Genomic DNA, 16,395 nt, shown 5'->3' on the forward strand with positions numbered 1-16,395 from the left:
TTTTTCCTCCTGTGAGGGGTCGTAGTACCTAGGATCATATAGGGATAATCAGGGTGAAACGACTGTAAGCAGGGGTACCACAACTTGTGCGCTTGATTTAGGGTGCCAACCTCTGTGGCAAGGAAGAGTAAATAATGAGGGATAACTAACAGGGAAAGAATTGAGGCTCCATTCCCCTCCCCCTACCTGCCTTTAACCCCTGATTTAATTTATATGGCCTAGGAATTATATACATTTTTTTTTTCATTTCTAAAGTGACAATGTGTAAAATTTGCCTGATTGGGAAAATGAGTAGTAGTTCCTTTTTAATGAGGTATAAATATAGTATCTACATTTTAATGGATGAGATTTTTCTTCATGAAACATATTTAAATACACACACACAGCTCGGCTACATATGCACACTTACATACACACAGCTCTACTACATATGCATTACCCCATTTTGCAGTTCCATCCAGGTCGTGTGATTAATTACATGATCTGAAACGTCCTTGAGCTAGTCAGGTGGTAGGTCCTTCATCTGCTAACTCAGGACATGCAACCTCTGCGCAGGTCCTGGTACCTTTCTCTCCTGCTCTTCACCATTAGTTACATAAGTGTCGGGCTGGAGGAGAGAGCAGTTCTCTCAGTGTTCAGGAAGGACACTGTCTCATTGTTCTCCTCTGTCACAGGAAGCTGCCTCCAGTCTATAAGATGCACTCACTTATTAGCAAGATCTTTTCTTGCTAAAATTGTCTTATAGTCCAAATCATACAGTAAGTTCTCAAGTAGTTTTCCTTTCTCATTTAATTATACAACTGTCTGTTATGTTTTTGTACAATTTGTCAATAACATACATAGTTTCTTTTCATCTGAGTTATTTTTCATGGTGAACAAAAAACGATTTTCCGGTAATTTATTTTTCACACTCTAGGTGTGATAATGGCTTCTCTCTGTGTGGGATTTTTGACTTTTAAAGGGGGTTGTCCAGTACTAGGACAATCCCTTCTCATTCCTCATGTTTGATCCTGTTAAAATAATAACAATTATACAAACCTCCCATGCCAGCGTAGTTCCAGCTGTGTCGGTACTTGCGTTCCCAGGCCTTATGTGAGGTTGTTATGTCAAGTGAGCCCTGCTGGTCTCACTGTCCCCACCTTTAGACAACTCAAACAATAAGAGGAAGTCAAAGAGCAGCCGCAGCCCTGGCTTCCTGATGATGTTCAACACTCCCGAAGACAGGGACATCAAAGCCGGGGCCGATTGGGCACAGGGCTCGTGTGATGTACAACCTCATATGAGCACCGTGAACTCAACACACTGCTGAAACGGCATTGGCATGGAAGTAGGAGTGAGTATGAATGTTTTTATTAAAACATTTTCAACATTCTGAACATGAAAAAGGCTTTTCCCCTCTGTGAGTTCTCTGATGTTTATTAAGAGTTGATTTCTGTGTAAAACATTTCCCACATTAAGAACATGAAAAGGGCTTGTCCCCTGTGTGGGTTCTCTGATGTTTGTTTAGACTTGATTTCACTGAAAAACATTTCCCACATTCTGAACATGAAAAAGGCTTCTCTCCTGTGTGAGTCCTCTGATGTTTAAGAAAATCTGATTTATGGCTAAAATATTTCCCACATTCTGAACATGAAAAAAGCCTCTCACCTGTGTGGATTCTCTGGTGCTCAACAAAATCTGATCTATAGCTAAAACAGTTTCCACATTCTGAACAGGAAAATGGTCTCTCCCCTGTGTGGGTTCTCTGATGTCTGATAAAACTTGATTTCTCTGCAAAACATTTTTCACATTGTGAACAGGAAAAAGGCTTCGCCCCTGTGTGAGTTCTCTGATGTTTGATAAGACTTGATTTCACTGCAAAACATTTCCCACATTCTGAACATGAAAAAGGCTTCTCTCCTGTGTGAGTCCTCTGATGCTTAAGAAAGTCTGATTTATGGATAAAACATTTCCCACATTCTGAACATGAAAAAGGCCTCTCACCTGTGTGGATTCTCTGGTGCTCAACAAAATCTGATCTATGGCTAAAACATTTCCCACATTCTGAACAAGAAAACGGTCTCTCCCCTGTGTGAGTTCTCTGATGTCTGATAAAATTTGATTTCTCTGTAAAACATTTTCCACATTCTGAACATAAAAAAGGCTTCTCCCCTGTGTGAGTTCGCTGGTGCTTAACCAAATGCGATTTCTGGTTAAAACATTTTCCACATTCTGAACATGGAAACGGTTTCTCCCCTGTGTGAGTTCTCTGGTGCTCAACAAGAACCGATTTACGGTTAAAGCATTTCCCACATTCTGAACAGGAAAACTGTTTCTCCCCTGTGTGGGTTCTATGGTGTCTGATAAACTTTGATTTTTCTGTAAAACATTTCCCACATTCTGAACATGAAAAGGGCTTCTTCTCAGTGTGAGTTCTCTGGTGACTAACAAGGTATGATTTCTGGTTAAAACATTTCTCGCACTTGAAACAAGAAAATCTATTCTCTGCTGTTTGAATTTTTTGATGTTTAAGAAAATACTTTTTGAGGGGAAAACTATGTGCAACTGGCTTCTTTGCTTTAGGAGCAGTTCTTTTTTTAATGCTCATTTTGTGATTTTGATCTTCCTTAGTAGCCGGTAGTGAATCAGAAGACAGGACCTGTTTCAAAGGATCAGATGACAGATCTGTGCTGTGAAGGGATGATGGTGTATCTGGAGTAATGACATTCACTTCAATTATATCCTGTGGAATCTCAAGATCATCTGATTTAAAAATTGAAGATGCCAGCTGTCCCTCTGATCTCCTGGTACAGTCATCTGCCAAGAATAAAACCAGTTATTATTTTTAAATAAAATATCTTTGAATTTATATATTTTTGTACATTTGTACTTAAAATGTCTGCAGAAATGGCCAGTTATGTAAGCTATTGAATTATTCACCAAGACAATGACAGTTAACAGTCTAATAGAAAACCTCATAGGATGAACCAGTAGAGTGTGGTGTTCAACTCTTTGTTTATTCTGCCTCCAAAATATGGAATAGAAACACCAAACAATGTTATGTAGGTGAAAATAATATCAATGAAAACTTCTACTCATCTCACAAAAAACAAGTCCCCATTAAGATCCATCATCTGTCAATGGAAAACAGAGTTTTCTTCATTATTAGTGGCTCCAAGGCTCTTGAGAATCAACATGGCTTCCATAAACCAATCCAGCAATATCTACTCTCCCAAAGTCATATCTCCCCTCGCTTCTGAGCCTTGTAGCGTGCCCAAACCACATTTAGCATCCATGTATTTGGAATTACGATGGTGAGAATATCCCACTGAATTTACGGGGTGTGTCTCCTGGAGCACAATCTTGGCACTATGTGTTGGGTAATAAAACGGCAAATGTGTAATTTTCACTCTCAAACATCCAGTACGTGCTAATTTCAGGAAAGTGCCAGTGGAATCAAAATAGTCACTACTCCTATAGATTAATTCACTGAGGGTTATAATTTCCAAAATGGAGTCACTATTGGGATTTCTACTGCTCTGGTTTTTAGCAATTTTGTCATATTAGGGCTTCTGCAAATGGAGTGTCCCATCTCATCTGGGATCTGCTCCTGAGACGTCTGCTTCTCTCACCAGAAGCCTCATTATTTATTCTATCGGAGGCTCTGGTGATGGAGGAGACGTCAAAACCAAAAGCGTTGGGCATCACATGCTCTGTCCAGCCACTAAGATAAGGGTTGCTGGGACCAGTAGTATTGTCCAGTCCGGCAGAATGGGTGTATCCAGCTGGAGTAATCTGCTCCCTGCTTCATCCAACTGGAAAGCATCACACCCTACTGTGAGTATAGACAATAACACATCTACTGAAATTATCAAACTCAACAGTCTTCATCAGTAAAAAATGAGTAATTAGTGGTGAAACCTCTCTGGGGTAATTAGAGTATGGGGCTCGGTGGCTCTTGGAAATCGAAACTATCGTAAGGACCAATATTTTCTGTCAGATGAGTTTCAAGAAGAAATATTAAGCATTCAAAGAGAACTTTTTATAATACTGCAGACCAGAGGTGTCTTAAATTTAGATCTCGGGCATTGGGAAGTTATAGAATAAAAAAAATATGTTACATCCCAAACAACAACATATGTATGAGGGGAGAACTCCATTACTAAACCAGAGTTGCACTCATTTATGGTGGACCATTGAAGCTACTATGAGTCCTGACCAGAAGAGTAGAGAAAGTATTAGTGCCCCCATTTCAGGAGAGATTGTGCAGTAATCTGAATTCCTGAGGATTGAAAACATAATGGAATTTATGACGTGGAGTGAATCCATGAAACCAGGGCTCGAGCCATGCCAACACATCTCCTGCAGGCGTGAATAAATGTATATTACAGCCATCAGCCACGCACAGCTTAGAGATATATCATGGCACAGGTGTAATGTTTTTTGTAGTTTATCGCTATCCTGTTTGAAGTTAGTTGGTTTTAAAAGAAATTGAAAAGTTTAGATAAAGGGAAACTCTGTTATCGTACAGAAATTCACACTCGGCTCTCACTGCACATTTAATGCTGTCGATCGAAAAAGTGAAGTTAGGCCAGAAAGACTGGACCTGGTCTTGTAGGGACCATATACAGTGGGGAAAAAAAAGTATTTAGTCAGCCACCAATTGTGCAAGTTCTCCCACTTAAAAAGATGAGAGAGGCCTGTAATTGACATCATAGATAGACCTCAACTATGAGAGACAAAATGAGAAAACAAATCCTGAAAACACATTGTCTGATTTGGAAAGAAATTTATTTCAAATTTGGGTGGAAAATAAGTATTTGGTCAATTACAAACAAGCAAGATTTCTGGCTCTCACAGACCGGTAACTTCTTCCTTAAGAGCCTCCTCTGTCCTCCAATAATTACCTGTAGTATTGGCACCTGTTTGAACTTGTTATCAGTATAAAAGACATCTGTCTGCAACCTCAAACAGTCACACTCCAAACTCCACTATGGTGAAGACCAAAAAGCTGTCGAAGGACACCAGAAACAATATTGTAGCCCTGCACCAGGCTGGGAAGACTGAATCTGCAATAGACAAGCAGCTTGGTGTGAAGAAATCAACTGTGGGAGCAAAATTTAGAAAATGGAAGACATACAAGACCACTGATAATCTCTCTCGATCTGGGGCTCCACACAAGATCTCACCCCGTGGGGTCAAAAAGATCTCAAGAACGGTGAGCAAAAATCCCAGAACCACACGGGGGGACCTAGTGAATGACCTGCAGAGAGCTGGGGCCAACGTTACACAGGCTACCATCAGTAACACACTATGCCACCAGGGACTCAGATCCTGCAGTGCTAGACGTGTCTCCCTGCTTAAGCCATTACATGTCCAGGCCCATCTGACTTTCGCTAGAGAGCATTTGGATGATCCAGAAGAGTATTGGGAGAATGTCTTATGGTCAGATGAAACCAAAGTAGAACTCTTTGGTAGAAACACAACTTGTCGTGTTTGGAGGAGAAAGAATGCTGAGTTGCATCCAAAGAACACCATACCTACTATGAAGCATGTGGGTGGAAACATCATGCTTTGGGGCTGTTTCTCTGCCAAAGGACCAGGCCCAGTGATCAGTGTACATGAAAGAATGAATGGGGCCATGTATCGTGAGATTTTGAGTGCAAACCTCCTTCCATCAGCAAGGGCATTGAAGATGAAACGTCGCTGGGTCTTTCAGCATGACAATGATCCCAAGCACACCGCCAGGGCAACGAAGGAGTAGCTTCGTAAGAAGCATTTCAAGGTCCTGGAGTGGCCTAGCCAGTCTCCAGATCTAAACCCCATTGAAAACCTTTGGAGGGAGTTGAAAGTCCGTGTTGCCCAGCGACAGCCCCAAAACATCACTGCTCTAGAGGAGATCTGCATGGAGGAATGGGCCAACATACCAGCAACAGTGTGTGCCAACCTTGTGAAGACTTACAGAAAAAGTTTGACCTCTGTCATTGCCAACAAAGGATATATAACAAAGTATTGAGATGAACTTTTGTAATTGACCAAATATTTATTTTCCACCAAAATATGAAAAAAAATTCTTTCCAAATCAGACAATGTGATTTTCAGGATTTGTATTCTCATTTTGTCTCTCATAGTTGAGGTCGACTTATGATGTCAATTACAGGCCTCTCTCATCTTTTTAAGTGGGAGAATTTGCATAATTGGTGGCTGACTAAATACTTTTGCCCCACTTTAAGAACATTTAGCGTGGCGCCCTAATGCGCAATGGGGCCACAGATCCCAGAGGGGTGCATGGTACGGATTTCTCCACAAGAGGCCCTCACAGCATACATACACCTCCACCCTACCACCTCAGACGACCAGAGGGAGCCCGGATAGGGATATATATACGGAGGGTGGAGTTAGGCAGGCAGTTCCTCTGGAGAGTTCAGCAAGTACAGGTCTGAATACAGAGTCGAGCTCAGTCTAGAGAACAGAGTTCCTGCTCAGAGTCAGAGAGGGACAGAGTTCTCAGTGCAAGTTCCTCTAGTGCAAAAGCCTAGAGAACAGCTCAGGTTAGTGAGCTTAGGGCATACCGATGCCATAAGAGCGGTGAAGAAGCAGTGTGCCTGCTGCTGTGTGTAGCCTAGTGAGGGCCCGAGTGTGGCCGAAGGCGAGTGGAGTGAGTAACATAGGGGGCAGAGGAGCTTAACCAGCTCACCCCGAAAGCATATACCGGACACCGGGTCTGAGCTTACAGGGATCTCTATGACCCAGTAGGAAACAACCGGAATCCCTGGTGAACTACAGGTCCCAGGTTCACCAGAAGCTGATACGTACCAGAGCCAGGATTCACGGAGGCCCTGCAAGCAGGGAGAGTGATCTCCAACAGAAGGCCCTACCACAAGGTCAGCAGGTGCAAGACAGAGACTAAGTTAGGCCTAGCTCCAAGCAGGTCAGAGACTTACCAAGAAAAGGCAAGGAACAGGGAGAGTCCTGATATGCACCCTTCACCCTAAAGCGCCCCGGATCGTGCCTTAAACACCACCAGTAAAGGTACTGAAGTGACTATCGTGTGTGTCCCTATTCTTGCTCTGACCTGGCTGGGTCCCCTCTGTCCTGCATCCCTACATCTACGCTGCCCTGAGGCCCAGCTCCACCTGTGGGGTGCTACACCATCTAAGCTGCCTAAACACCGGCCTCAGAGGACTGCTGCAGCGCTGGTGATCCTCACCAGATACCACAGGTGGCGTCACGAACATTTAAACCCCAAACTTAAATTACCATTTTTAAGAGATACCCCAGGGTACGGACCCGGGCGCCGACTACCGCGACACCAACCAAGATCAGGCATCAAGGCCCGGGTGCCGAGTACGTCCCCATCCCCTGGGCTCGTCATTAGCAGTTCAGAAGAGAGAGAAGGTAGATTCATCCAATAAGATATCAGGATTCTAGGAAGCCAACAGCATCATTACCCTCTGCTTTCTCTAGGAGGCCCATCATAATATTTTTCTTCAAGTGATTTTTGTAACTTGTCAGTATATTCTACGTGCGCTGTCATTTGGCTTTGAAGTTTACAGATCTGGGCAGGTAAGGGTCAGCGTCTACTAATCCCAGTGGGTAGGTGGATCCTCCAGGTTGTAAGATCTATAGAAAAGGGCTTTCAATTCCCAAAGTCATTTGAACAGTTTTGAGTGGAGATGAATGTTGTGGTCTAGTGCCAAAACGGTGATCTCACGATTGTGATACGGCCAGACTACACCTCCTATAAAGCAGCCACAGCCGGTGACTGAGAAGAATCTGTGACTTCTCTGCATTTAGTGGTTACTACTCACCTGGGCAGTTATCTGTAGAATTCTCCTCTTTACACCGCTCATCACCCCTCACATATGTCTCTGTAGTATTAATAAGGGTCAGATCTTCACCCTGAAACAAATATTGTAAAAGTCACAGACAGATGAGAAGTCACATCTATGATCAGCTCTAATCCTGCCATATCCACCATTCTCATTACACAAGTATAAAACATATAATACTGGTGGATAAAACATATACGTCTACCTGATGATCCTGAGGAACATTGGGATCTTCTTGTTTACAGTCCTGTGGAGGAAGAAGACGGGGACATCTCTCTGGTGTTGTCCTCTTACTGGATAGATCTGGAGGAAACACATACAGGGACTGAATTCATTCTTTACATACAGATAATTATAGGCTGTGTATATTAAGTCATGTCTACTACCTGGTGATATGAGGGGCTGGGGAACCTCCACCATGATGTTCTTGTACAGATGTTTGTGTCCTTCTAAATACTCCCACTCCTCCATAGAGAAATAGACGGTGACATCCTGACATCTTATAGGAACCTGAGACATACAATGATACAGTCATCCTCCCGATCCCTTCATAGCGTTACTGTATAATGTCCCAGCATTCCCAGCAATGTCACCTCTCCAGTCAGCAGCTCAATCATCTTGTAGGCGAGTTCTAGGATCTTCTGGTCATTGATGAGCTCATGTATCAGGGGGTGAGGTGGAGGCCCCCTGATTGCGCTCAGGGGTCTTCCCCATCCCTCAGACACAGGGTCCGGACAGCGCTCACTAGAGGTCTTCTTCACTACTGTGTAATCCTAGTTATGGAGAGACACATTAATAAATCTCACTACAGACATTTCCAGAGTCCTCACCTCTCCAGTTCTGTCCATCTGTTATTCCCATAGATAAGAATGATGTAATGTGACGTCATCAGAATCTCTCACCTCTCCAGTAAGCCGGAAGAGGATCTCTAGGGTGAGGTGTAATATCCTCTCTGCCATCTTGTCTCTGTCCATATCCATCTTTGATGGGTAATTCAGGAAAATTCTCTTAATATAGAAGATCTCCACTGCAAAGATCCGATATTGTAGGGACCTGAATAGGAAGAAGATGAGTACATGTAACATCATAAAAATCATGTGTAATAATACAATTACAGGAAACAATAAGGGAAAACATATCAGGAAATAGCCAGTGATTGGGAGCATGGAGAAAATGTCTTAGTCAGCAATTCAACTTATGTTCCAGTCCATACAAGACTAGAGAATACAACATCTACACGTTCTAAGTTACTCACTGCTACGGCAACCTAATGAGATGTAGGAATCACAAGTTCGTTGGAACTGACCAGGAAATACAGAGACTGGCAGGGGACCCAAGCAGCAATGATATTTTTATTATTTTACAACATTCTGTTTTTTTCATTGACATCTACTAATAAAACTTATATATTTTAAGCCAAAGATAACAAGCAGTTTCTTCCTCGGAGTCTGCACCTGATTATGTTTCTCATAGACTTATCTTCCATAACGCTAATTCTTGTGTTATTTACTGACACTGCAATCGGCATTAGCAATACTGCAGGAGATATTCATTACATGTGACATGAGAAAAAACTACTTCATGATCAGGATGACATCTTCATCTTCTACTACGGTTGTACAAACATATTTGGCCAGAGTCTGTTGCTAACTACATTACCTCTGGCCGTCTACATGAATGTTTCCCGTCTTCCCCGGACTGTAATCTTCAATCACGTTGGATCTCATGTCTGATTCACACACAGAAGTTTGAGGCATTTATAAAAGCTTGTTTGTAAGAACACAAAGACAGGAGGTATTTGATGGCAATGTCTCCATGTAAAGTGTTTTTTTCCTCTGGATATGATGGTTTTTAGGGGGGCATTTTCCCTTAGGCTTACATATACTGTATTCCATGGAAAAAGAACAAAAAAACACATGTTAAAATATTTCAAAATAAAATTGAGGATAAAGGTACTGTGGGAACATTATACTGTGTGTGTGGGGGGGTGGCGGTACTGTGGAAACATTATACTGTGTGTGGGGCTGATGGCGGTACTGTGGGAACATTATACTGTGTGTGGGGGGGTGGCGGTACTGTGGGAACATTATACTGTGTGTGAGGCTGATGGCGGTACTGTGGGAACATTAAATTGTGTGTGGGGGATGATGGCGGTACTGTGAGAGCATTATAGTGTGTGTGGGGGAATGGCAGTACTGGGAGAACATTATACTGTGTGTGGGGGATTGTGGCGGTACTGTGGGAACATTATATTGTGTGTGGGGGAATGGCTGTACTGTGAGAACATTATAGTGTGTGGGGTGATGGCGATACTGTGGTGAGAACATTATACTGTGTATGGGGAAATGGCAGTAATATGAGAACATTATACTGTGTGAGTGGGGGGTGGTAATAGTGTGGGAACATTATACTGTGCGTGGGGCTAATGGCGGTACTGGGGGAACATTAAATTGTGTGGGGGGGTGGCGGTACTGTGGGAACATTATACTGTGTGTGGGGGAATGGCAGTACTGGGAGAACATTATACTGTGTGTGGGGGATTGTGGCGGTACTGTGGGAACATTATATTGTGTGCAGGGGAATGGCTGTACTGTGAGAACATTATAGTGTGTGGGGGTGATGGCGGTACTGTGGTGAGAGCATTATAATGTGTGTGGGGAAATGGCAGTAATATGAGAACATTATACTGTGTGTGGGGGGGTGGTAATAGTGTGGGAACATTATACTGTGCGTGGGGCTGATGGCGGTACTGTGAGAACATTATACTATGTGTGGGGGAATGGCAGTACTGTGAGAACATTATACTGTGGGTGGGGGATGGTGGTAGTGAGAGAACATTGTACTGTGTGTGGAGGGATGGCGGTACCATGGGAACATTATACCATGTGTGGGAACCAAGAAAGAGACACTGTACAGCATTAAGGATGGGGATAAGTGAGGATTTATTATCTTGTGGTTTGGGTCATAACATATTGTGTGGGGCATCTTGTATTATCATAGTGTGTGTGGAGGATGGTGGTACTGTGGGAACATTATACTATGCGTGGGGGGATGGTGCAATCATTTTACGGTGTGTGGGGGTGATGCGGTACTGGGGGAACACAATACTGTGTGTGGAGGCCAAGAAAGGCACACTGTATTATGTGGGCAATACATGTTTCCTTGGGTATCGTCTTTCATAGTTGGGTTGAATGTATCGATCAGCGGAAAAGGAAGGAAATTATTGTGATCCTTATAAGGTGGCAACACAAAAACTCCCTAAATATAAAATGTTTACAACAACCCCACAACTTGTGTATCCATAGGGTTCATCACTATGTATCCATTTGATTAGAGCTGATACTATTAAACTATAAAGTATCTGTAAAGACTTTCTTTCAAATTCAAAAAGGGGCACTTTTCCGTGTTCGTCATGCCTGAATTGTTTGAAGATTATTAAAGGTGATAGTTTTCCCCACCAATTAATAGGGACACATGTGCATATTGTTTTTTATTTTACCTGACGGGAGCGACCTATGAAGCTTCTTCTTTGAACTTTATTCCTCTGTTTTTTCATATTTATATTACTCTCCGGAATCAGGAATGTATTAAGTCCTATAGAAACTGTTGAGAAATAATATCTAATTCTGTGCTTCCAGGATTATTCTTGTGGGAATTGGCTGCGATATCTCCTGTGTAATATATTTCTAGTATCAATAGGTTATAATCCTGTAACTCAAAGGACGTGCGGTGGTTGTTCGTTTCTTTCCCTTTTTTGTTTTCTTGTGTCATTTATTATCTTTATGTAACGTATGTGTATTGGTTCTGACATTTGGTATCCTCTTGTCAAGTGACAATCACTTTATAAGGTATAACTAAGGGATATGACACAGGCTTGAAAAAGGAATTCGACCCTGAATCATCACAACAGGTGCGTATTCACACGCCAACTCCCTTTCCATGATGTCCCCATGAAAGGCTGCTTGTGCTGACAGCTGATGGATCTGCTGATGTATACCCAGCAAGTATTTACCACATATTCATGCAAATTCCCTGAAGTGTTATCAATTGTATCCAGTAGGAAAGAGAAAGCACTAAAATGCTCGAGTACTCATTATTCGAATCGAGCAGGTTGGACATGCAGATGGACTCGAGTCGAGTACCGAGTATAATCGAAGTCAATGGGAAACGCTATAATTTTTCCAGGAAACAGGAGGGCTGCGGGGGGCAGGAAAATTGCTGAAATGGATGGAAACAATGCTCAAATGGAGTGGGAAAAGCATAGGGAAGATGCCTGGATGCATCTCTGACTCCTAGGTAGCTACTGGGAACTAAATAAAGATGTAATTTAAAAAAAAATGACATGGGGTCCCCCTTAATTTTGAAAAACAGCTAGGTAACCCAGACAACTGGGTGCTGACATTCACAGTTTGGGAAGGTCCATGGATATTGGCCCCTTCCCAGCTTTAAAATACCAACCCGCAGCAGCCCCAGAATTGGCACATCACATTAGGCGTCAATTCTGGCACTTTGCCTGGCTCTTCCCAATTGGAGTCATTTTTTTGGAGTTGATGTCAGATGTGTAGTGTCAGCTAGCATCAATCCCAGGGATTACTAATGGAGAGGCATCTATCAGACACCCCCATTACTAACCCAGTAAGTTAAAAGAAAAAAAAACACACAAAAAAATATTTTATTTTAAAATTAAAAAAACTCCCCAGTTTCCTCGTTCGCCAATTTATTAAAAAAAAATCCATACTGGACCAAAGTAGTCCAAGGATTCAAACGTAGTCTACAAATGACAACCTGAAAGACATAAAAAGAGAGAATTAAATAAAGACAAGAGACAGTCCCTCATTCACCAATTTATTAACCCCGCAGATCCAACGTAGTACATGGCATTCCCATGACGTCCAAAAATTCAGTAGTTCTTCCTATGGAGCCTTGTTCTGAGAATGAAGCTTCATAGGTCTCTCCTGATCAGGCTGCACTCAGCGAGACCTGGTGACAGCGGTGATGACATCAGTAAGGTTACTGAAATCATCGCTCTCGGGGAGCGCAGTCTGACCGGGAGACACCTATGAAGCTTCGAACTCAGAATTAGGATCCATAGGTTGTACTGCAGAATCGGTGGACATCGTGGGACCGCCATAGACTATGTTGGAGCTGCGGGGATGATAAATTGGTGAATGAGGGACTGTCTCTTGTCTTTATTCATTTAATTCTCTCTTTTTATGTCTTTCAGGTTGCCATTTGTGGACTACTTTGGAATCCTTGGACTATTTCGGACCAAAATGGCTTTTTTTTTTATTAATAAATTGGTGAAGTGTTTTCTCTGTGTTTTTTTTATTTTAGCTCACTGGGTTAGTAATGGGGGTGTCTGATGTCTCTCCAATACTAACTACTGGGATTGATGCCAGCTGCCAATACATCCCAATAAATATTACCCCAATTGCCAATGCACCAGGGCAATCAGGAAGAGCTAAGCAAAGTGCAAGAATTGGCGCATCTAATGTGGTGCGCCAATTCTGCGGCTGCTGTGGGCTCGTATTTTTAGCTGGGAAGGAGCCAATATCCATGGATCTTCCTAGTCGGATAATATCAGCCCCCAGTTATCTGCTTTATCTTGGCTGGTTATCAAAACCAGGACCCCAGGTCATTTTTTTAAATTCATTATTTATTTGATAGGTTTAGCACTAAAGGGTTTAACTTTATAATATTTAGGTGGGGGCGGACATTAATCTAAGCTTTCCCTCCAAAAACAACTCTCCCTGAACTACTTCCTGAGGATAGTGCGCCAATGACGCGATGCGGCTGGCCAATCACGGTAATGCCAGTAGAAAACATGGCTACAGCATTATTGTATATGGCAGGAAAAACCCTTTATTGGCTGCCTAACAGCCGCAAAACATGCTGGCCGGAAACCCAAGCACCCCGATGATTGATAGAGTAGTAGCGAGCTCATCACTAGTATCTACATTATTGTCCACAGCTGTTACGTCACTGTTCACACCACACAGAGACCCCAAAAGAGTCTCCCTGCTGAAGGGGTTAATGCCCCCTGCGCCCAGTAATGGGGGATCTCCACATACCTCCACCTGCAGAGCCGCCACCACTTATATGGCTGTTCTGTGCACACAGGACCTGTGATGAGGTCACAGGAGGGGCGGAGTCAGGGGTCACATGATCAGGGGCCTCAGTGGATGCAGGACTCTGCTGTGCTGGTTGTCATGGTGCTGGATGAGCTGAAGTTTATGTGTGGGGTCAGGAGGGGTTTACAGTGTGGATGTAGCAGAGCCGTGTGTGTACGAGGTGTACGGAGCAGAGCCGTGTGTGTACGAGGCATACGGAGCAGAGCCGCGTGTGTACGAGGTGTACGGAGCAGAGCCGCGTGTGTACGAGGTGTATGGAGCAGAGCCGCGTGTGTATGAGGTGTATGGAGCGGAGCCGCCATGTGTACGAGGTGTACGGAGCAGAGCCGCGCGTGTACGAGGTGTACGGAGCGGAGCCGTGTGTGTACGAGGTGTATGGAGCAGAGCCGCGTGTGTATGAGGTGTATGGAGCGGAGCCGCCATGTGTACGAGGTGTACGGAGCAGAGCCGCGTGTGTACGAGGTGTATGGAGCAGAGCCGAGTGTGTACGAGGTGTACGGAGCAGAGCCGTGTGTGTACGGAGCAGAGCCGCGCGTGTACGAGATGTACGGAGCGGAGCCGTGTGTACGAGGTGTATGGAGCGGAGCCGCGTGTGTACGAGGTGTAGGAGCGGAGCAGCGTGTGTACGGAGCGGAACCGCATGTGTACGAAGTGTGCGGAGCGGAACCGCGTGTGTACGAAGTGTACGAAGCGGAACCGTGTGTACGAGGTTGATGTGGAAACCTGTAGAGAAAGTTTTAGGAGAAACTCAAAGGGGTTTCACACGTTTGCCAGTTTTGATCAAATCAGGGAGTCGATCGATCGGAGACAAGAGAAACACAACCAAATCTGTCTGTGTCCCAGACTCGTCTGAGTCTCAGACTCCTGGTCACAAGTTTTTATTACTAACCATAAAGAGAAGGAAAGTGGGAGTGGCTTACATTATGTTGCTGTCGTCACTGAATTTTGGGTCTTCTATCCTTTGGATTACGAGCTCGGAGAGAATGAAGACACAGGACAGGATGTTTGTGTCTAAACATACTCTAAAAACTTTATTACAAAACACAGGGCTAATATACACCCTAAAGGCAGGAAACGGATTTGCCATATATGGTTCGATTATACAGTTTAGCTGAACAAGCGAAAAAAGCTAGTTTCTGTATGCTTTAAAATATTTAATTAGACTTATCTAGTTAGCAAGGTCATTTCATCTTTCTGCAAGAACACATTATTGCTACAAGAAGAAACATCTGGCCAGGGAGTATACTTTATCTTTTCCCAAGGACACGCTATTGATACAAGAAGGAACATTCATAGCTGTTGTTTTCACCTAAAATAACTGTCAGACTTATATAGCATAGATGGGGCCTTTAAACTTGAGGGACTCCATCTTCTGCTATAACATTACCTAAAAAGGAGGATAAGTTGGAAAAAAACAAAGTCATAAATCATGCCTTCTGCTGCATTCCCAAGGAGGCTGGTTATATCAGTTTAATATATGTTCAGAAACAAAGGAAGACTTTAATACATCTCTATATCAGAGACAACACCCTGCTTTTATGAAGAACACTTATAAAGCTAACATTAAAATACAACATTATCAAAGATATATGAATTGTCTAAATTATAAAGCAAAGTATAAATATTTACCATAACAATTCCTCCCTTTTTATTATTTACAGACAATTTATCCATCAGCTACTTCCCCATGCTGTGTGAGCCTGGAGGGGACAGATCCCGTTCACTGACGGATATCTTGTTTGTGAATCTCGTCATATATGTTTACTGGAGGAGCACTGTGATATTTTGCAGATGCGATAACTAATGGTCTATATGTCTGGTCTTACGCATCTATTTACATAGAGTCGTCATAACAAATATACCAGTTCTAGCGGTTACATACACTAGTAATACCAACATTTATGTAATGAAAGGGTAAATGCATATACTCTTATTCCCTATCCCCATTTCCACTATATAAGGTCTACCATTCGGTTGGATTGTCTGCAGCTCATGTATATATGGAATGTTTGGGGACAGCATTTATATCTAGATCACTAGGCGGAAGTATGAAGGTAGCAGGTGTAAGGCATGCTAAGGTGCAGGTTCCCTCTGCACCAGGGAGAAGCCATTTATAGGCCTGATGACCACATATTTATTATAAATCCTTGGATTTATAGGGTATGCAGGGTATGATGTCAGTGAGTCTCCCAAGACAACGTTTATAAGTCATCGTATACAACCCCTGGCAAAAATTATGGAACCACCGGGCTCGGAGGATGTTCATTCAGTTGTTTAATGTTGTTGAAAAAAAGCAGATCACAGACATAGCACAAAACTATAGTCATTTCAAATGGCAACTTTAGGGCTTTAAGAAACACTAAAATAAATCAAGATTAAAAATGTAATACTCAGTAAGGGTATTTTTTTTTCAGGCCAAGCAGAGGGAAAAAATTATGGAATCACTCAATTCT

At 42.9% G+C, this 16,395-nt stretch overlaps 1 protein-coding gene across 1 annotated transcript; it reads right to left on the reverse strand.

The window, feature by feature from the left end:
* Positions 1-649: 649 nt before the first annotated feature.
* Positions 650-13,947, reverse strand: LOC141222885 (uncharacterized). Its single transcript, XM_073666717.1, has 8 exons — positions 13,883-13,947; positions 9,471-9,695; positions 8,714-8,864; positions 8,405-8,584; positions 8,198-8,321; positions 8,017-8,114; positions 7,791-7,881; positions 650-2,796 (listed from the first exon to the last, which is right to left on the reverse strand). Exons 2-8 carry the CDS (start codon positions 9,566-9,568, stop codon positions 1,454-1,456), a joined length of 2,085 nt encoding a protein of 694 aa, XP_073522818.1. The 5' UTR covers positions 9,569-9,695; positions 13,883-13,947; the 3' UTR covers positions 650-1,453.
* Between the last annotated feature and the right edge of the window lie 2,448 nt (positions 13,948-16,395).

Source organism: Phyllobates terribilis, unplaced genomic scaffold, assembly GCF_046119375.1.
Source record: "Phyllobates terribilis strain yellow unplaced genomic scaffold, ASM4611937v1 Scaffold_364__1_contigs__length_1914224, whole genome shotgun sequence".
Classification (NCBI taxonomy): domain Eukaryota; kingdom Metazoa; phylum Chordata; class Amphibia; order Anura; family Dendrobatidae; genus Phyllobates; species Phyllobates terribilis.

What these genes read in the sequence shown, in the direction of transcription:
- LOC141222885 (XM_073666717.1), bottom strand. Translation starts at nt 9,568, where the DNA reads ATGCCTCAAACTTCTGTGTGTGAATCAGACATGAGATCCAACGTGATT. An exon ending in TCTTCCGGCTTACTGGAGAG is followed by an intron (nt 8,585 to 8,713) that starts GTGAGAGATTCT and finishes CTCCATAACTAG; the next exon opens with GATTACACAGTAGTGAAGAA. An exon ending in CCAGCCCCTCATATCACCAG is followed by an intron (nt 8,115 to 8,197) that starts GTAGTAGACATG and finishes TGTTTCCTCCAG; the next exon opens with ATCTATCCAGTAAGAGGACA.